Source organism: Aspergillus aculeatus (assembly GCF_001890905.1).
Source record: "Aspergillus aculeatus ATCC 16872 unplaced genomic scaffold ASPACscaffold_4, whole genome shotgun sequence".
NCBI classification, from domain to species: domain Eukaryota; kingdom Fungi; phylum Ascomycota; class Eurotiomycetes; order Eurotiales; family Aspergillaceae; genus Aspergillus; species Aspergillus aculeatus.
This window is the reverse complement of record NW_017962979.1, coordinates 1,350,819-1,371,500: the sequence shown is the minus strand read 5'-3', so window position 1 is coordinate 1,371,500 and position 20,682 is coordinate 1,350,819. Positions and strand designations below refer to the sequence as shown.

General features: G+C 51.5%; 8 protein-coding genes across 8 annotated transcripts; 4 read left to right on the top strand and 4 right to left on the bottom strand.

Annotated features, from left to right (window-relative positions):
- Positions 1-66: 66 nt before the first annotated feature.
- On the top strand, positions 67-1,242 carry ASPACDRAFT_1854279 (uncharacterized protein). Its single transcript, XM_020197382.1, has 2 exons — positions 67-342; positions 517-1,242. The coding sequence occupies exons 1-2, from the start codon at positions 150-152 to the stop codon at positions 1,050-1,052; spliced, it is 729 nt and encodes a 242-aa protein (XP_020058637.1). The 5' UTR covers positions 67-149; the 3' UTR covers positions 1,053-1,242.
- A 256-nt stretch (positions 1,243-1,498) lies between these two features.
- ASPACDRAFT_76666 (telomere maintenance protein PBP2) lies at positions 1,499-3,058 on the bottom strand (the record flags this gene model as incomplete). Its single annotated transcript, XM_020204752.1, has 3 exons — positions 1,499-1,521; positions 1,587-2,478; positions 2,552-3,058. 3 exons carry the CDS (start codon positions 3,056-3,058, stop codon positions 1,499-1,501), a joined length of 1,422 nt encoding a protein of 473 aa, XP_020058636.1.
- A 1,077-nt stretch (positions 3,059-4,135) lies between these two features.
- ASPACDRAFT_41120 (uncharacterized protein) lies at positions 4,136-5,236 on the top strand (the record flags this gene model as incomplete). Its single annotated transcript, XM_020200892.1, has 2 exons — positions 4,136-4,321; positions 4,385-5,236. The coding sequence occupies 2 exons, from the start codon at positions 4,136-4,138 to the stop codon at positions 5,234-5,236; spliced, it is 1,038 nt and encodes a 345-aa protein (XP_020058635.1).
- A 232-nt stretch (positions 5,237-5,468) lies between these two features.
- On the bottom strand, positions 5,469-10,264 carry ASPACDRAFT_24799 (RecQ family helicase MusN; the record flags this gene model as incomplete). Its single annotated transcript, XM_020199291.1, has 4 exons — positions 5,469-6,001; positions 6,051-6,129; positions 6,193-9,779; positions 9,838-10,264. 4 exons carry the CDS (start codon positions 10,262-10,264, stop codon positions 5,469-5,471), a joined length of 4,626 nt encoding a protein of 1,541 aa, XP_020058634.1.
- A 594-nt stretch (positions 10,265-10,858) lies between these two features.
- ASPACDRAFT_76664 (putative Kelch repeats protein) lies at positions 10,859-13,062 on the top strand. The gene is made up of 3 exons (XM_020204751.1): positions 10,859-11,370; positions 11,426-11,571; positions 11,624-13,062. Exons 1-3 carry the CDS (start codon positions 10,926-10,928, stop codon positions 13,052-13,054), a joined length of 2,022 nt encoding a protein of 673 aa, XP_020058633.1. The 5' UTR covers positions 10,859-10,925; the 3' UTR covers positions 13,055-13,062.
- Positions 13,063-14,879: 1,817 nt separating this feature from the next.
- Positions 14,880-15,952, bottom strand: ASPACDRAFT_41117 (aldo/keto reductase family protein; the record flags this gene model as incomplete). The annotated part of the gene is made up of 2 exons (XM_020200891.1): positions 14,880-15,820; positions 15,901-15,952. The coding sequence occupies 2 exons, from the start codon at positions 15,950-15,952 to the stop codon at positions 14,880-14,882; spliced, it is 993 nt and encodes a 330-aa protein (XP_020058632.1).
- A 559-nt stretch (positions 15,953-16,511) lies between these two features.
- On the bottom strand, positions 16,512-18,536 carry ASPACDRAFT_115029 (pyridoxal phosphate-dependent decarboxylase family protein). The gene is made up of 2 exons (XM_020195866.1): positions 18,405-18,536; positions 16,512-18,340 (listed from the first exon to the last, which is right to left on the bottom strand). The coding sequence occupies exon 2, from the start codon at positions 18,163-18,165 to the stop codon at positions 16,645-16,647; it is 1,521 nt and encodes a 506-aa protein (XP_020058631.1). The 5' UTR covers positions 18,166-18,340; positions 18,405-18,536; the 3' UTR covers positions 16,512-16,644.
- Positions 18,537-18,741: 205 nt separating this feature from the next.
- Positions 18,742-20,590, top strand: ASPACDRAFT_58626 (proline iminopeptidase; the record flags this gene model as incomplete). The annotated part of the gene is made up of 9 exons (XM_020203373.1): positions 18,742-18,784; positions 18,863-19,107; positions 19,164-19,408; positions 19,479-19,564; positions 19,618-19,782; positions 19,842-19,862; positions 19,914-20,052; positions 20,118-20,214; positions 20,279-20,590. 9 exons carry the CDS (start codon positions 18,742-18,744, stop codon positions 20,588-20,590), a joined length of 1,353 nt encoding a protein of 450 aa, XP_020058630.1.
- Positions 20,591-20,682: the final 92 nt, after the last annotated feature.

Here is a 20,682-nt window from a genome sequence, read left to right as displayed (position 1 = left end):
AACACCATCGATAAGCCTTACCTTACCGATCTGCGCAGTATTTATGATTCTCGTCCCCTCTCTGTCCAACAGACCACCACCCAGCTTAGTTTGCAGCCACGGGCCTCTACATCACACCTCCATAATCACTTGATAGCCGCGCGCACAATATGTCGGAACAAAACGTGACGGAGTTCATCTACTTCCACGTCAAGGACAGCGTCCGACCCGAGGACCCCGCCCACAGCGACGAGGGCGCCGCTCTCCTGCAGGTCTTCCAGAACACCAAGCACCAGAACGGATACAAGGGGTCCGTCTGGGGCCGGGCCGTCGAGGATGAGAGTTCGATCGTTTGGGCGATTGGTTAGTTTAGCTCCTCTCTGTCTCCAGCCAAGCCAACTTACGCTACCCTAATATCCTTACCTACCTACCTACCTACCTACCTACCTACCTACCTACCTACCTACCTACCTACCTTTCTACCCTCACCACCTCACCCCACCCCTGAACCCCAACACAAACCTAACAGCACAACAGACTGGAAAGACGCCCACACCGGCGCAAACCCGACCACGACCCTCGCCCCCTTCCTACCATCGGACAACCCCGAAATTACCACCATCTTCGCCACCCTCACCCCTTCCACCACCTCCTCCTCTTCCGATAACAACGAGAACCCAACCACCACCGAGACCCTCCGCAGCAACCCCACCACCGAGCTCTGGACCCCCGCCTTCCCGACCTCCCTCACCCCCGAGGAAGTCAACGCCGTGCACGCCGACCTGATCGGCCTGCGCGCCGCCGTCACGGAGCACCTCCCCGAAGGGAAACGGGCGGTGTCCTTTGCGATGGGCCAGGTGGAGCGGCCGGGGACGATGACGCACGAGCAGAGCGAGACCGGCGAGGCGTTTGTGGTGGTCGTGGCGGCCGGGTGGGCCAGCATAGAGGTGCATCTGGCGGGCAAGGAGACAGAGGCGTTTCAGACGGCCATCGGGAAGGTCAGGGGACGGTTGTTGGCGCCAGTTAGGGGATTGGGGGGATTGAAGCATTTTGAGTTCGCGGGGGTGGAGTGAACTGACTCAGTGGGGTGGGGGTGGGGGTGGGGGTGGGCATGGAGGGAGATGGGATGGGAAGGCATGGGAAGTTTGAGAATGGTATAAACTAGGTATTCGTGTGTGCTTTAAGGTATTAGATCTGTGTGGCGTCGGTCTTTTTAGGCTTCGGGTTTGTATGGTTGGTTTTAGGGCTGGGCTTGTATGGTTGGGCGTGATGATGATGATGATGATGATTATGCCACAGAATTGAGATCAGAATTCGGAGCTGCTTCCTTTTTTCTAGAGATAAAGACCCGGAACGAAGACACAACAAAGAAATGCCCATTAGTTGGTGAAATGAGTAGCAAAAAAGACCGACGGGATGGATTTTAGTGGTCAAGTCAGAGAGAAAAAAAAAAAAAAGAAGACCCCCAAAGTGTGTAGGAAAAAAAGAACTAAACAAGCTAAAACTCCATACTACCCGTTTAGATACGATGCTTTTCGCTTTCTGTATTTACCGTGGCTTGTTAGTGGATGATAAATCGGATGAAAATATGGGGTACCAAAACTGACCGAGTCGGGAGTAGAGCATGTACAATGCCATCTGGTTGCACTCCTGAGTACCCGTGATAGTGACCAGACGCTCGTTGCTGTTTTCTTGGGGCTCGTTGATCTTGATCACACTGCCACTCAGGTGTCGGATCTCGTTGATCTTGGCTCCGCCCTTGCCGATGATCGCGCCCACCATGTCATTGGGGATGTAGATCTGTTGAGTCAGTGGCTGACCGGGCATGACGCCGCCGGCAGGGGCAACCGGGGCAGGACCCCCGGCGCCACCAGCACGGGGCTGCGCAGCTTGCGGACCGCCGTAGGCCGCGGGCTGGTGCGGGCCGGCTCCGGAGTACGGGGTGTGGGGAGTAGCGCCGTAGGGCATGTTGGGCTGGGCGACAGGAGTGGGTGCAGCTTGGCCGTGGAGGTAGGGAACGCCATAGCTGCCGGCCGCGCCGCGGTTGGGGTGAGGGTGGTGGCGCTTGAAAGTGTCGGGGTGACCGTATTGGCCGCCAGCGGGTTGAGGCACATAGGGAACAACCTGCATCCCTCCAGGCACGGCTCCAGCGGGCCCACCACTGCGAGTAGCGTAGGCAGAGGCTGCCGGTCCGCCGAAGCGTTCGGTCAGCTGCTCGACCAGGGTCACGGCAACATAATAAGTAGCGATGTGCACGGCGTCCGCAACGCCAAGGATTACAAGGGACCGCTCAGTCGATAAGGGAAGGCAGGCATCCGAAGCGTTGAGACGTGCGCCAGAAGCCTCCTGGATCTCGCGGATCCGGCTACCACCCTTGCCAATGATCGAGCCAATGAGGATATGAGGGATTAGCAAACGCAAGGGGTACGTCTTGGATTGGGCAGTTGAAGGGGCATCAAGGGGCTCGTTGTTCAAGGTACGGATGATCAAACCGAATGCCTAGCGTCCAAATTAGCATCACTGAACCAGGGCCGCGAGAATCACGTTTCTGGGGGATAAAATGTCCACCAACCTTAGCAGCAGCGTCCTGGGGGCCGCTGACAGTCAAGATACGCTCCACCGCACCCCGGGAGTAATCGCTGACAGTGCACTTGGCTCCCGACAGACGACGAATTTGGGAAACATTCTCACCACCTTTACCGATAACGGTCGCAGCCTCCTGGCTGGAGATTACAGCACGGATGTGGATCCAGCTAGACTCGTCCTGAGGGCGCTGCTCAGACTGGGCAGCTGCAGACTCTCCGTGAGAGGCAGTCGACTGGATGGGCTGCGTCTCCGAAGAAGCGCCCTTCGCAGTCGGAGCATCGGGAACCACGGTGTCTCCTTGGCCATCAGCGCTGGCGCTGGCAGCCGCTGCGGCGTCCGTCTTCACCTCGGTATACGCCTCAGCCTCCTCGCCCTTTACTACTTTGTCCAAAGCCGGACGCTTGGCCTCGGGCTGGTCATTGGGACCCGACGGCGAGGAAGGATCTTCCAACGGACGCTTGGTCGATTGCAACGCGGATGGAGAGGCAGACATGATTTCTGTATGCCCAAAGCTTTGCAGTCTTGCTTCACTTACACAGGAAGTCGAAGTCTCAAGAATAGCTCTCTTGTTTTTTTTCTTTTGTTCTCTGTCTTCTGCTTTATGTGATCGACTATGTACACCAGGAGTTCCCAATAAAACTTGCTGGTGCTGGCGATCGGGTGAAGAGGGAATTCTGGTGCTTGGGATGACTAGGAGGACTGGTGTGAATATGGTGGCGGGAAAGTGAGGTTGGAAAGGAGAGGTCGACGGAGGAAAGTGTGGAAGGATGCTGAATTGTCACGGGCCTTGGGTTGGAGCAGAGAAAGCTTCACCAAAGCGAGGTAGTGGCAAGGTAAAGGATGTAAGGAAAAGAAACCAATCGAATCGGGCACGATGGAACGAAGCAAGAGGTGTTGGATGTTGGACGGAGACGAAGGTGTGTTCAGGGTCCGGGCGAATTTAGATGCTGGAGGGTGGATAACGGTGGGGCAGGGAAAGGGAAGAAATGAAAGCAAGATTGAAGCCTGAAAAAATTCCCAAAGTCCCAATTTCTCCTTGTTTTCCTGCCAGAAAACGCGACTTGCTCAGATGCACAGGCTGTATGTACGTACAGCACGTCGATTACCCAATCACCTGCCGGAGGGGAAGTGTCTAGCGCAGGAAATTGGACGAGGAGAGACTCGAGAAACTGAGGCAGTCGAGAAAAGCCGATCGAAGCTCGCGGTTGTAGATAAAGATACGGATGTGAAAGGGGATATGATAAGGGGAAGTTGATGGGCGAAGGTGGGAACGGGGGGGGTTCGATGTCGCGGTGAAGAGATGAGGTTGCGGGAGTTGGTGAGGCGAGCTGTTGGCACGAGACACGCTAGTCCGTTTGCAGTCAAGCCGCCCATGTTCCGCTGTCACGTGTTAAGCCATCAACAACTACTGCTATCCCATTGTATATCAAGCATATTGACAGGTCACAATACTTCACACGCTGCCAGATTACGAGATTAGTGACTGTATTGAGCTCTACCTTGTTCCGGAAAATATTTGCGAAGGACGTCGAATCTACGCTTCCTTGCTATATCGTCATCATCCACTGCGATGGACGTCCCACAGGAAAGAGTCGATAAAATCCAGCGCTTCGCAGAGAAACGCCAACAAACAGAAGAAAGCCATGCCACACAGCCGCTAAGCCCAGCTAATATCCAGGCTTATAACAAGAGACTGGATGAAACTCTGCGAGAGCTACAAGAACAAGTCAAGCGTCAAGAAGATGAATTGCGCAAGGTGCGTATTATGACCAATACAGAGACAAACAACAGACATCATCAGCTAATACGCGGCCCCCAGCTACGCGAGATCAACTCCATCGATCTCTCCAGGATCGGTACCAGCACCTGGGCCCGAGTGTCTCAGGTGCGCCGGGCCAAAAAGGCGTATGACTCTCTCCTCAAATCGGAGACGAGATTTCCACCGCTCGGTTCTCCGTTGCCGTCGTTACTGGCCGTTGAGGAGACATCCCGCCTGGTGAAGGAGACTAAGATCGCCGCCTCGGAAACGGGTAAGAATCTCTCTAACACGCGCCAACGGTCGAAGACAGAGGAGGCGAACCTGCGCGATGCGCAAGCCATTCAAGATGGTCTGCAGCGACGGATTCGAACTGTGGCGAGTCAAAATGCCACGAAGGAAAAGAAGGCAAGCTCTCAACTAGCGCGGGAGCTCGTGGAGCAGAAGCAACGGGAAAACGACGAATATGACAAGGCAACAGAAGATACAAAGACCAAACTCTACGAATTTATTGATCGGTCTCTTGCATCGATGCTTGCAGCAGAATCCCTCGGCGGACCGACTGTAGGCGATGCACCAGATGTCTCAGACGCTACCTTGGAACTGGGCTATACCAGCCATGGCAAGCCGAAGAAGCCGAAAGTACAGGCCGAAACAACTGAGTTAGGTACTAGCCAACGACGCATCGATGAGATTCTACCTCGACAGAACGAGCAAGGAAGGACCTCCAATCGAAGGGAGGTGGCGGCAGTCGAGATGCGCAATCTTCTTGATGAGTTGTTGGAAGCAAGCCCCTCGTATGTGAACGTTCGAGAATCTGCAGCTTCCAGGTTTCTGGTACGAGCCAAAGTGGCACAGTTCCACCCGCGCGATGCGAGAAGGTTGAGATTAATTGATTTTGGGCGCACGCTATAATATCATCTACCTGTCCGTTGCAGCCGCGTCGACACTATCATGCGGGCTCTATATAGCGCTATAACATAGAAGCGCCATGTGCGCCTATCACACTATCCTTATCAATACTCATGAGACACCCGAATATAACGCCTATACATGCAATAGTCGCAATTAAACCACAGTCGCAAACGCTGATATATCGTAAACATGTCATTAATCGCTATGTCTCAGATGCACGCAAAGAGGTATCTCAGACAGGCATCATTCCAATCCGACTTGTCGCTGACTTCGGCTTGGGAAGTTTTCGGGCTGAGGTCGAAGAAGGGCGGTTGTCGGCACGGTCATTGGATTTCCTCCGAGCCCCTGCTGTTTTTGGTTTCGCTTTTGCTCCTGTGTTATAGCGACGTGGACGTTTACTTGTCTGGCGTTTTCGGGGCTTGCCTTTGCCTGACCCTTCGCCGCCGTTTCGAGATTCTTCAGTAGCATGCGGCCCTTGCTGCGACGAAAAGAACCTGCTGGAAACGACACTCTCATTCATATCGAAGTTAGACGCGTGGTCTGCCAGAAATCCCCCATCACTGAACTCATCCTCGTCCTCACTGCTGTTGAGGTAGATAACATTGTGATGGTTGGGATCGGGTACGACGCCATCGGCATCATCACGCTCTTTCCTTAACTCCTCATAGCGACGCTGCGTATCCCTAACAAGCTTAAGCAGTTGAGAGCCGTAACGGATAACTTTGTCAGGATCAATGCCAGGGATTGCAGCAAGTTCCGAAAGGTCTAATCATCAATCAGCGCCGACCACAGTGATGATACAAAGTAATCTTACCTTTAGGGAAGACAATGACCATCTCGCGCAAGATGGTATCAGTAAACGGCTGGTTGCGCAGGCCTTTTTGAAGAACCAACTTTTCAATTTGTCAGTGGTTGCCCTGGTTTTTGCTCTTTAGAATGAATGTACGGAATCTTACGTCTTGGCAGTAGTTCTTCGCATAGACCATGAAGTCCTCAGCTACCGCCTTGTGAAGAGGGTCAAGCTGATCGAAACGGCGGTCTTGATTGATAGGTGGACCGGGAGTGCGCTTTTTGTCTGGACGGGGCCTACCAGCGACGCGAATCTTCTCGAATCCGTCACTATCTGCATCATCAGTGGAGTCATCACCAGTTCCTTGGTATCGGAAACGCGCGAGTCGGCGCTGATTTGCGGCCTGTACAGGTGACGAGACGTTCGTAGATTGCGGTACGGTGTCCTTGCTACCATCGGTTCGAGAAGACCGCGTGGGCCGTCGACCCTTCCCACTTGGTGAGACGCGGACGTCAAGTTTCAATTTGACGCGACCACTTTCGTAGTCAGTTGCACGCGATCCCAGCTTGATGTACTGGATCACAAATTTGCTACCATTGATCACATTGTCCTCTCTCAAAGCTCCTTCCCTAAGAAGAGTGTAGAACAATCGTTCAACTTCTCCCACTGCTACACCCTTTCCGTCGCCATAGCCTGGGGCATTGCGGTGCTGAGGTGACCTGAACTTCTTAACTGTCCCTCGGAACATGTTCTCGCAATACGACATGGTAACCTTGTCATCCAGGTTTTGGAAGTAGCGAACGAGTTTAATCACAGAGGCAGCGTGGTCTGAGAAATCATGAAGTTCGGTAACAGAATCGGATTTGCAATTGTCGCAAGAAGCATTGCAGTCTTGTCGGCGAAACTTCTCATTGAAGTAGCCGAGTATTTGCACTCGTCGGCAATCGGTCTGGTTCTCGCAATACTGTACGACCATGCGCAGCATGAGGCGTTGTCTGTCCTTTTGTTCCTTGCTTCCATCACTACTATCGATCATGCGGAACAGAGTTGTTGTATCTTTGTAGGTGTAGAACAAGTAGCAACCAGAACGCTTACCATCTCGACCGGCGCGTCCTGTTTCCTGATAGTAGCCTTCCAAGCTCTTTGGAATGCTATGATGGATCACGAAGCGTACATCCGGTTTATCAATTCCCATTCCAAAAGCGATGGTTGCGACTATGACGTGAGTCCTTCCAGCTTGCCAGGCTTGCTGAATTTCTGCGCGATCTTCGGAGCTCATGCCAGCGTGATAATGAGCAGCTTTGATTCGATACTCCTGACGAAGTTTGCTAGCGACACTTTCACATGTCTTGCGCGAAAGACAGTAGACGATCCCTGACTTGTGACGATATGAACTGTTTATGATATCAGCCACGCTGGCCAAGAGTTCAGACCCCTTCTGCTTCTTCCGCACTTCATAGGATAGGTTCGGTCGGTTGAAGCTCTGAATCAATACTTCGCAGCCCTCCATCTTCAAGTTGTGGATGACGTCAAGTTTGACATTTTCGGTCGCCGTAGCTGTCAACGCCATCATCGGGACGCCAGGAAGCCGAGTTCGGAGTTCTCCAAGTTCCTTATAATCGGGACGAAAGTCATGCCCCCATTGACTGACACAATGAGCCTCGTCGATGACAATGCGAGCCAACTTACGATTGTTGCGAAGCTTTTCTAGGCTGCGAACAATGGCTTGGCTTTTGTTGACCATCTCCGGAGTAATGTAAAGCAACTCAATCTCTTTCTCAGGCCTAAAATCAGATAATATGCCTAGAATCCGCTGGCGCTCCTCTTTCTTTGTTTCGCCATTCAAAACGTACGCCTTGATATTGAGCTTGTTGAGATGGGAGACTTGGTCTTGCATCAAACTCAGCAGTGGTGATATCACGATGGTAACTCCTCTTGTCATCCCGCTAGAAATCACAGAGGGCAGCTGATAACACAGAGACTTGCCGCCTCCTGTAGGCATTAGCACGAATACATCTTTTCCACCAAGCGTTGCATCTATGGCCTCAAGTTGATTAAGACGGAATCCCTGGAGTCCGAAGCGGTCCCTTAGTGCAGCCTTCACATCTTTGGTCCATGCATGTTGTGTCCACAGAGTGTTCTGGCTTTGCTGCTTCTGCGTTGCGGGAATACGCGGGGTGTTCCCTGAGGTTTCAGCAAAGACCTTACGGTTCTGAAGCTCGAGATAGTTTGCCGAATTCGTAGAGGGATCTTCAAAGTACTCTGCAGCCTCTAGCATGTCTTCGTCGTCTAGATCGAATTCATCCATTTTCTCCGTGGCGACAGTCGGAGAACCCATCGTCCTCGTGAACGTATCCTCATCCGACAACATGGTCGTATCGTCATAGTCAAAGGTTCTGCGACTGGGGGTCGCGTTGGGGTTTTTGAACGATAGGTCTGATACTCGCGTGGAGATCTCGGAACGTGCGTCATTATAGCCGGTTGTCGGTCGTAGTGAGCCCTTTGAAACCGGCTCCTCAACATCTTTTGTGATACTTGATCGAACAGTGTCTGTAAAATTAGAGGATGTGGCACGAGGTGCAAGCGAGAATGAAGTTGACTGTTCTAGACCAGATCTAGAAGCACCTTTGTGCAGCGAGTCAAGAGATGATAAGATATCAGTCCGTTGCAATGCATGCCGCATATTGGATTCAATTTCCTCTAATTCTGCAGTCAACTGCCGACTCTCTGCAAGTTCCGGCATCGTCTGCGGATCGCCACCTTGTGAGATGGCCTGCATCAAGGTCTTTTTCAAGGCCTGTCTCTTGGTATCGCATGAAAAGTAGGCAGCCCTTTCTTGTTTCAGCTTTTCAATGGCCTCGATCTTTTCAGTAAGAGATTTGTTCTCGACAATCAACTCTGGCGCGGGCTCTCCCTTCATTGCTCGCTCATATACAATCTCAGAATTCTTCGTGAGGGTATCTTTGAATGTCACGATCATCCCTTCGATTGAAGCTGCAGACGAAGACAGAAACCTGGCTACATCCTTGTCAAGAGAAACAGATGGTGATGAATCCACAGTTGCAGATATGTGCGACGGCTGCTGTGAGCTAGCAAGGATTCGTGAGGTCGAGGGAACGGCCTCTGACATCCCAGATATGGGCGCAGCTTGCATTGGCTTGCGAACAATAGTTTCAGGTAAATGAGTATCCAGGGCGTCCACCTTTGGCAGTATTGAGTACAGAGACTCGTCGGGATTCAAACCCATGTCATCCTTAGCTTCCCAGTCATCGAAGAGATCGTCGTCACCATCTTCATCTGAATCGGCAATCACTTGGCTTAGGTTTCGGGAAGGCGTGCGCTGGTAATTATCTATAGTGGACTGTGGCAGTCTCTTGCGCGGAGAGGGTGAGGGAGCAGGCTGAAGACGTTCAGCAGTTCGAGCAACCTTCAACGAAGAGCGCGCTTTAGGGGCAGACTTTCTCGGCGAGAGAAGATCAGACATATAATCATCACTTTTCCGCTTCTTCCCACGTTTTTCGGGCGAGTTTTTCCGAACTGCAGCTTCTTCTGTCCATAACTGTTGAGGCTCGCCGAAGCCATCAGTGGTACTTGACGAGAAGGCAGTTGGATCGAAATCCCCAGTCAAATCAATCGTATCCACATCGAAATCAGAGAATGGCGATTGGACTTCGAGTTTTTGTTTCGAGCGGAAGGGCGTCACGGATGTCTTCTTGGGGCTGCGGACTGAGGAAGGAGGAACACTTTGTGATGCTATTGAGCGTAAGTAGCGCGTAATTATAGTAAGGAGTGTTCGAATCTAAGCGCACACCTTTTATTGACTTGGTCGCGGTAGTTGGCTCCTTCGCAGGCGCCTCTGGCGCAAGACGCTGCTTGGACGCTTTTGGGGTCTGGTTGGGGCTATCCTTGGAGAGGCAGAGCATCCGCGGCTTACGCCCAGACCCCGGAGTAAGTACCAGGCGTGCCATTTCTTCCGATTCGGAGTCTATCTCCCCATCATTGTTGAGAACGGTCTGGTCTTCGATACCGCGAGTAGGCTGCGAATCATCAATCGCGAATGGGCCATCTATTTGGGCGGTTGACGTAGGCAATGTCGTAACTGGGGAGAGTGGGAGAGCGCTCCGGGAACTAGTGGTGCTGTTTTGATACTCGTGCTCGGACGAAACCAGAGAGGGGTAGAGTGCAGGACCTTGCTGCAACAGCCATTTGAGATGAGCTGTCAGATTATTTTTAGTCATAGGGCCGTAGTCTTGCTCGCATGGCTTTCTCAGGAGAGGTAAACATAACAATGGCGATGGAAGTCTAGCCGCTAGAAACAAAATCTATTGTATGGATGAGAAGCATTGCGACGGGCAATACTCCGACGCGTCTCCGCGCGCTATCACGTGGGCGGTGACTGACACTCTCGGCGCAGCAGTTTCCAACTAGTAACTTAGGCATCTGGTAATCTTAGTACTTGGGGCATACATCACATACATTGATCGATACTATTCACTCGTATCCTGTCAACTCACAATATAACTGTACTGCTCATGTGCACAGATTGATGAAATTCTATCTTCAGCGAAATTCTTACTTTAGTATCATATTTGCTATTTATCGCAAGCATTGTTTCCGGCCAGAAGCCCGGCTCTTTGATAAATTACATGTCTCCTGGCACTGGGCTTGTAAAGCTATTACCTAATTTAGTAATATTAGGAGGGGCCAATGGCTCGACAATCTTTTTTTTTCTTGCGGCCGAGGAAGCCCCGCGCTATAGAAGAAATACTGTTCCCGTAGCATTATCGATAAGGCAAAATATCCTGAAGCTGGTGAGACTTATCAGCCACCCTGAAGTAACAAAGCCAAGGACAATTTCTCTTCAACCAGAGTAAGCAAGTACTCACTGGAGCCAACATCATGGGCAAGAAGAACAAGAAGTCCGCCGAGCACAAGGAGCGGGTAGCAGCGAAACAGTCGAAGAAAGCTGCCCAGAAAGAGAAGAGAGGCAAGACCAAGGGCAAAGATGCAGACAGCGATGCTGAAGATGCCGATTTGGACGCCATCCTTGCTCAATATGCAGAGGAGCAAGCCAGGTTCCTTAAGGTCACCGAGACTGTCAGTGGGCCTCCCACTCCTCGGTCCTCTGCCACCGTATTGGCCTCGCCGTCGAACCAGAACGAACTTCTGGTCTTTGGTGGAGAGTACTTCGATGGAAATCTAGCTACGTTCTTCAATAACCTTTTCATCTACAACATCAACCGTGGGGAATGGAAGGAGATTAACAGTCCCAACAGTCCTCTCCCCCGGAGCGGACATGCATGGTGCCGTGGCGGCAACACTGGAGGCGTCTACTTGTTCGGAGGTAAGTGATCTTCGCAGTTTGGGGTGGACTCAATTAGATTGACTCTCGTGTCTAGGAGAGTTCTCTTCCCCGAAACAGGGAACTTTCTACCACTACAATGATTTCTGGCACCTTGATCCCTCGACAAGGGAATGGACCCGTCTGGAAACGAAGGGCAAGGGGCCTCCGGCTAGAAGTGGTCACCGAATGACTTACTACAAGGTTAGTGTCAATCAAGACGTTGTCAATGCGCCAGAAGCTTATGTTCCCGAAGAACTACATCATTCTGTTTGGAGGATTTCAAGATACCTCGCAACAGACCAAATACCTCCAGGACCTGTGGATCTACGATTGCTCAAAGTATACTTGGTTCACTCCGAATCTTTCAGCAGCTTCGCAGAAACCTGACCCACGTTCATCTTTCTCTTTCTTGCCGCACGACACAGGTGCCGTTCTCTACGGTGGCTATTCCCGCGTCAAAGTTAGCGCCGGTGTCGGGGGAAAGCCAGTGAAGAACGGCCCTCAGCGGATGACCATGAAACCTATGGTTCATCAGGATACTTGGTTCCTTCGAATCACGCCTCCACCTGCTGATGCTCCGGTGAACACACTCCCGACAGTGCGCTGGGAGCGCAGAAAGAAGCCTGCTAACTCGCCCAACCCGCCTCGTGCCGGTGCCACCATGGCGTACCACAAGGGTCGAGGTATCATGTTCGGTGGTGTTCATGATGTTGAGCTCAGCGAGGAAGGAATTGACAGCGAGTTCTTTGACACCATGTTTGCCTGGAATACTGACCGTAACCGCTTCTTCCCCCTGACCCTGAGACGCCCCAGGGCACAAGGCAAGAAACAGACGGCAAACCAGTTCAAATCTCGCGACCGTAGCAAAGCTACCGAAGAGGAACTTCTACAGAACCTGAAAGCACTGGAGGCCAAGGGAGGCATCCGTGGTTTGGATGACGATGAGGAACTGCAATTGGCATCCAAGGCCGATGAGGAGCCGGCTGAACCAGAGAAACCGGCCGTGATACGATTCGAAATGCCTCATCAACGATTCAATGCGCAGTTGGCGGTGCAAGACGACACTCTATTCATCTTTGGTGGAACCTTTGAGAAGGGAGATCGGGAGTTCACGTTCAATGACCTGTACTCCATTGATTTGGTCAAGCTCGATGGGGTCAAGGAGATTTACTATGATGAACCTGGGAACTGGCATCTGCTCAACGAAGCAGATAGCGACGACGAGATGGATGAGGATGATGAGGATGATCTTGAAGAAGATGAGGAAGGTGATGAAGATGCCATGTCCCTTGACACTGCCTCCCCTGCGCCGACCGAGGTTACTGTACCATCGGTGACCAAGGAATTGGAACAGCTTGATGTGGAAGAGCAGGAGTCAGAGCCAACCGTCCAGGATAGCAGACCCCTTCCTCGTCCTTTCGAGAGCTTGCGTGAATTCTTTACTCGGACATCTGAAGATTGGCAAAAGATTCTGATGGACACTTTGAAAGAAAGAGGCGTCTCGTTGGACAAGAACATCAAAGAACTTCGTAAGGATGCATTCAACATGGCAGAGGAGAAATGGTGGGATAGCAGAGAAGAGATCATGGCTCTGGAAGACGAGCAAGAGGAGGCTGGTATTGGTGAGGTGGTCAGCATTGCTGATCGAGCGGACAATGCCGGAGGCGCTGGAAGACGCAGGTAACCTTAGATAAAAGCCTATGAGAGTATATCAAACAGACATTGCGAGGCGTAATGTCATGATAATTAATTTGATATCTTCTTGCGATGCTAGTAAATGACGATGACTACTGGGTACCTACCTAGTACCTCAGCACCTAGTAACAAGTCTGTGATTGGACTAGCTAGTCGATGATTTGGGGATTGATTACGTGATTCCCTCGCCTAAGAGCATAGGAATCCTTTCCCTTTTTCTCTTCAGTTCAGACTCTTGAAAGGAACATACCAGAAATGAAGAGTAATTCACGATGGTGTATCGTGGCAGGCCTTCGAAGTCATGCCGTGAATGTCGAAGGCGTGATATCAAAGTAAGCAGTTCAGACGCTCTGCCCAGAGCCTCATGGTTTCCGTCTAGCCACGATACTCACCGACACAGTGCGACAAGAAAAAGGATGGCTGCTCTCAGTGCTCACGCGCTGGGCTTTCATGCCCTGGATATCATAATCCCAAAGATCTGATCATCCTTAATGAGTCCGATGCTATTATCAAGCGAGTGTCGGTGAACAAGACCATTCGCCAATCAAGTTCTCCGGATCCGCTGTCAACTAGGCTGCTCCCAACAGTCATGCAGCGCGCAAAGGGCCTTTATATCTCGCAATACGTTGGCGCGATGCCAGCAACAAGCATTTTCTCTTTCATGCAGATCTTTTATCCACCGATAGTTCATGACATCCCGCTTCTAGAGACGGTCACCCGTGCTATCTTCATGGTAAACTTCTCTTTATCGCGCGGGTGCCATGGCGCTCTCCACCACGCTCGGGCCATGTACGGATCAGCTCTGAGGATGACTCGCAAGGCGCTCCAAATCCCAGACGAGGTCATGCTCGACAGGACTTTGTTCTCAGTCATTCTAATGTGTGTTTTCGAACGACTCGCAAGTTTTGAAAATGATGAATCGGTTGTTCCTCGCAGCCATTTGAGTGGAGCCTGTGAATTGATGTCCTTAAGGGGTACAGGACAGTTCGCGGATAAGTACAGTCCTACCATGCTTCTGCACCTTACTGAGCTTGTGGTACTCGATTGTCTCGCAAGAGGCTCTGCCATCCCGCTGCAGTTTTTGTCTCTGCGGCGGATGGCGCTCGACAATGCCGTGGATACATCATCTCTGAAGTGGAAATTTTGGGACATTATGCTGCGCTATGTACAGCTGGAGAACTCTGTCACGTCGGGCCATCGTTCCAATGGAGTTATACTCAGTGCAGAACAGCTTGATCTCGAACTCAAAGAGTTGGCATGTTGGCTACCAGCCTTCGTTTCAAGGAGACAAAGCCCGATGCCCCTAAATATGTCCTTTGCTGGGACTGACATCTACCCTGACTGCAAGTCTTTGACGAACTGGAACAATGTTCGTGTGGTTCGTCTCTTATTAGCTAGGATAGTGCGAGAGCAGGGTACTCAGCTACCTGTGTCGTCAGCCGATCAGACTTCACTTGACAACATGCTGGACGAGTCTAATCGGAAGGCCGTCGACCTCACCTCAGATATACTTCGTTCCTGCTCAAGTGAAGTTCTTTCGTCTCAGCAACCTTGCGACCTGTCCTTGAATACTCTACTTTGGCATCTATACGTGGTCAAAACACAAGGATTGCCGTTGGGTCATCTAGAGTCATCTCTTCATGGCCAGATGCTTCGACTGTCGACAATCCAAGCCCCTGGGCAACGAGCCACAGTGAAGAAAATATTAGCATCCTCCGACGAAGATTCACGGAATGTTTGGAGAATGTGGCTCAAATTTGGGAGGAACGAATTTCTAATTTAACATACGAAAATCCCTGGAACGATACCCCTTTTCAATACTCATTCAACCTCGCCGCGGCCGGGGGATATCTCGCGCCCGCCACGGGATACTTTCCGAGGATGACCTCGATCTCCTCAAGGTCATCCTCGGTCAGCTCCACATCCTGTACATTTTCCAGCACCCGTGCCTCGGAGCGCGCACCCGGAATCGGTACAATGACCGGCATTCCAGGCTTTTTACCCTGAGCCTTCAACCAAGACAACGCCAGCTGAGCCACGGAGCAACCCTTTGCCTCCGCGACGGCCTCCAACGCCTCCACCAGCAGACGATTCTGGGCGATGCTGTCAGGCTGAAAGCGGGGCACCGTGCGGTGGTGCGTTTCCGGCAGATCATCCACCGACTTGATCGTCCCCGTCAGCATCCCAGCACCCAGAGGCGTGTGCGCCACCAGGACAATCCCGTTCTCCGCGCATGCCTCCGCCACACCGTTCCCAAACACCTCCCGCGACCAGAGACTGACCTCGGCCTCGACCATATCAATCTTCGTCACTCTCGCCGCGCGGCGGATCGTGTCCGCCCGGACTTCACTCAACTGGATGCCTCCGATCTTACCCTCCTCCCTGAGCTCCGCGAGAGCCCGCACGCTCTCCTCGACAGGCACGTTGGGGTCCACTCTTCCCAAGCCAAAGACATCGATCTTCTTCTTCCCATCCAAGATCCTCAGGGCGTTGTCCACAAACTTGCGCAGCCCCGCGCGCGAACAGTCCATGGTAAAGGTCTTCATCGATACCAGCCCGGACTTGACCGTGAAGACGACCCGCTCGGCGTCCTCCGGATAGGCGGTGAAATACCGGTTCATCAGATGCAGGGAGTTGTTGTCCGGGGTGCCGTAGAAGTCGGCGCCGTTCCAGATATTCGCCCCAGCTGCGAGAGCGGTCTTGAGGACTTTGAAGGCTTGTTCATCCGGGGTGGGCCCGTATTGCCAGATCAGGCCTATAGCACAGTCAGAATATGCCCAGCATAATAACACGAACAATGACTATGAGAAGCATCATGTGCTAGTTTATACGCACGCATCAACCCCAGGCCATTCTGGCTGATCTCTTTTCCGGCGAGTGTAGGCATCCTGAGCGGTATGTGTAGATAGTAGGTTGTAATGTATAGGATCGGCAGAAGTGTACTGTAGATGTAGATGGTAGAGTAGCTGGATTCTGGGTTTATAAGAATGGATGCATATTCGACAACAGCAGAACAGCTCGCTTTATAACCACCGACAGAGGGTCTCTTAAGTCCATGAGAGTCTTAATCGCCGTTTCCATCTCCGTGATCGAGGGGAGTGATTGAGGGCGTTAAGTCCGCTGCTGAACGTCACGACCAGCTGGTTACCTGATTGGGAATAGCGTGAGAGTTACAGTGGCTCATTAAGTGATGCGGGATCCATCCATCCATCCATCCACCCACCACTGCAATCCTGCCGCTCCGCTTGTTGCAGGATCATTTCCCACACTTGGCTGCCTGTGCCGCGTACGTATTTCCTCTGCACTTCTTGGAGGCGTGTTTCACACACGCCGTTAAGCTGAGTCGGTTCGGAGTAGTTCATATTCGTTAGAAGAAATCTTTTCATCACATTCTCATGAATCCTTCGAGGCAACGGAGGGAGATAAAGCATCTAAGCCACGGAGAAGGCTGAAGAAATGTCTAATATGGAAAGACGGGTGCTGATGAACAGAACAGAATCATTTGATTATTATAATTAAAGTTTTCCCGACCAGGCAGCCCCATCGCAAAAAGGTCAATACAGTAGTACAGTACATAGCCTACGTGCTTTGGTCGGCCACGCTTTGCAGAACTTCCGTCACAAGCGCAAAATCTCGCTCTTCCTCCGCCCGCCAATTCGAGATAGCAATCCGACAAGCGGGTCTTCCATCCCATGAAGTGCCCGAGACAAACATCTTCGAAGTGTCGTTGATTCTTTTGGCGAGGCTTTGGTTCAGGCTATCATCTTTGGCACTGAAAAGCACGACCATGTAAGTTCGATCTAGTAGCGCATCTTTGCTGCCCGCTGCCGGCAGTATGTTGTACTTTGAATGGTCGTACAGCCAACCAGCAATCATTCTTGACAGACGGATCTGTTTCTGGAGCATATTCTTATAGCCATTCCTCCCGTACGTCACGAGAGATGTGTAGACTGGCAGTGCCCTGAAGCGCCTGGAGTTCTCCATCCCGTTGTTCAAAGGCGATGGTATTGAATTTCCACCACTTTGACCACCGGTCAAATACGCTGCATTCGCATTTTGGAAAACGTTCATGGCCTCTTCGGGATGGCGACAGAGGACAAATCCACAGTCGTATGGCACGTTGAGCAGCTTGTGTGCATCACATGCAATGGAGTCTGCCAACTCCATCCCCTCGCAGCCTCGAGCGATGGAAGCGAATTCAGCCGTGGGCTCGAGAATGCGACCAAAGATCCCGAACGCGCCATCAACATGAAGCCAGGCGCCGTATCTATCACAAAGCTCGCGCAATCTCCGCATCTCATCTAAGCTGGACGTGGCGAAGTGTCCGGTGTTGACCTCGCCGCAAGACACAGCGACGATGCTAGCCTTGTTGGACGCTGCCAATTCCGTTTCTAGTTGCTCAAGGTCAAACCGAAGGGGGTCATTGTCCAGACAGGTGTTCTTGACGTTCGCGCGTCCGATACCGAGGATGCCAGCTGCTTTTCCCATCGACGAATGGGGTAAAGTTGAGAGAACCTGGATCCCAGACAGCCCGGCTGCTTGCATGACCTCAAACAGACCGTACTCCCCAACGCTCTTGATCGAGATGCCCTTCTTTTCGGCGGCGGCTCGTAAGACGTATTCTCTGCCGCAAGCCAACCCTTGGACATTGCTTGCGGTGGCTCCGGTGGTGAAGGTGCCGTTGTGCCAATGACGCCTGTCCAGCCGTAGAAGATCCACAAGAAGACCCAAAGCGGAATATTCGACATCTGTCGCGATGGAATGCTCTGTGAGATGAACTTGTACATTTTGATCGTATGCAGAGACAAGGTTGTCTGCGAAAAGGGCGGCCGGAGTAATGCCGCCAGTGACGAAGCCATAGTAATTGGGGCTTATACTGCTACGATTGAAAGCAGGTACCATGTCGTTCAAGATATGTTGCGTGGCCTGGTCGAATCCCAGGCCTTCGTCGCTGAGAGACTTCGGCAGAGACGCTCTGGCTCGCGTAAGAGCAGCAGCATCCGGTAGGACGCCCGGTTCCCACGTTTGAGTCATCTTCCACAAGTCTTGTTGCAGACGGCCCTGCTCCTGCGCAGTCTTCTGGACATTTTCAAGATTCATGGCGATCATATCACCCGTTAGAAGAACAAAAAGCAACCAGTCTGGACTACCTCCGTGCAAAAGAATAGAGGGTTGGTGTTTGTTTTGAACGATTAGCAGAGTTGGTTCTTTTCCGATGCGATTATATATTATGAACCTAGGACGGGATCTGAAGGTTCGGCTGTACCTGCTGTGTCTGAACAACCGGGATTTGAATGAGCTTTGGATATCATGGCTTTCAATGGCATAACTAAACTCACATAACGTGGAAGCCTTATTATCTCCGAGTCAAGCATTCAATTGTCCGAAGTCTGTTCATTCGTTCAGGTTGGGGAAAAGTGGAGATCGGATAGCGGAGAATAAAGAGAGGGAGAAGTTAGACTAAGTGACTGGGTTCGTAGTTTCCCTCTTCGTATTCCTGGTACCGGCTCCCTAACTAAACTACTGCCGATAGCAGTCCGCCATCAGACTCTTTCCCCCTTTTACAAAACTCGAATCAATTCAAATCAACTCTTGCGTGATATCGTGCTACTCTCTACAACTTGTGGATTGGGAATATCAAAATTATATAAAATTTCCCCCCGCAGGTCTAGAACAATGGCTGCCAAGCTACTTGACAGGAAGTTCCACAACGTCCCAGGTACGTTCTGCCATTGTTGTTTATGTAACTCTACCAGCAAGACGTGCTGACGGGTGGGGGCTGCTTTTGCTTCGTTAGGGAGGCTTCGTGTGGCCGAGCTGTTCTTTGATGTCCCTCTCAATTACACCAAGCCCAATGAGGACTCTCTGAGGCTGTTTGCGCGAAGTGTCCGGCGGTTGGTCACTCCAGTCGAGCCTAGCCCCGGCAGTAATGACGACAAGCAGCTTCCGTGGTTGGTGTACCTGCAGGGTGGCCCAGGGTTCGGATGTCGTCCGCCTCAAGAATTCGGTTGGATCAACACCGTTCTTGATAAAGGCTACCAAGTACTTATTCTGTTGCACTCTTTTCTCCAAGAATCACATGCTAACCATCTCCCTAGGTTCTGTTCCTGGACCAGCGTGGCACTGGCCTTAGCTCGACCATCACAGCGAGCACGCTGGCGCAGAAAGGCGATGCAGTCAAGCAAGCGGAGTATCTGAAGCATTTCCGTGCAGACAACATCGTCCGGGACTGTGAGGCCGTCCGAAGATGCCTCACGGCCAACTATCCCGAAGACAAGCGCAAGTGGAGTGTCATTGGTCAAAGTTTTGGTGGCTTTTGTATCACATCTTACCTTTCCATGTTGTAAGTCAAGAACTCGGGGACAGTATACCTCAGGCAACATAAAATGCTGATCACGTTTTCACCATTGTAGTCCGGAAGGACTATCAGAGGCTTTCATCTGCGGTGGACTGCCTCCCTTGGTCAATGGTCCTGACCCCGTGTATGCACTTACCTACCGTACGCACTTTGCCTTTCAGATATAACCTCGGAAACAAGCTGATTCCAAGAAGAAAAGATGATCGAGAGGAATCAGGCCTACTATGCCAAGTTTCCCGAGGACGCTAAGCGAGTCAAGCGCATTGTCGAGTATTTGAAAGAGAACGAGGTTGCTCTGCCTTCCGGCAAGCTCACTATCCACCGATTTCAGCAATTAGGCATCGCCTTCGGCATGCATGGTGAGAAAACACGTCGACCTCTCATTATAGGATGAATTTGCTAAAAGATATTTTCGCAGGGGGTCTTGACAGCATTCACGGTAATTTGCCTGCCATTTGAAGGGTTCCGGCTTAGACTAACGATGAGACAGATCTTGTGCTACGTGCCTGGAACGATCTCGAGGTGTTTGGCTTCCTTACTCACCCAACCTTGACCTCGATAGACGGTTACGGCGGCATGGATAACAACGTCATCTATGCAATTCTTCATGAGGCTATATACTGTCAGGGGTGAGAGCGATCTCAACATCAACCAACCTCGAAACATCAACTAACGCACTTCCCCTTGACTACAGACATGCATCCAAGTGGTCTGCGGACAAATACCGTGCCGGACTCCCCATGTTTGACATCAGCTGGGAACAATCTCACTTCTTCTTCACAGGTGAAACGGTAAGCATTATGAAGCCTGTCAATGGCCAGCAGAATGTGCTGATAGACCAAATTTCTCCAACAGGTTCACCAAGACATGTTCGACTCGTACACGGAGCTCCAGCAAATTAAGGAAGCAGCAAAAATCATCGCTTCGACAAGTGACTGGCCCAAGCTCTACGATGAAGCCCAGCTGATGAAGAACGAGGTCCCTGTCTACGCGGCAACGTATATCGACGACATGTACGTGCACTTTGACCATGCGCAGAAAACTGCCGCCAAGATCAAGGGCATCAAGCAGTTCATCACGAATACCATGTACCACAATGCTATCCGTGCGAAATCGGATGAGGTGTTCCAGCAGTTGTTTGCCATGAGGGAAGATACCATTGACTAGACTAGGTCAAGTAAGTAGTGAATTATAGCTATATATAAGACTCTATTATCATTATTAGCTGAGCTTCTCCATCAGAGTAGCGGAGGTATGCG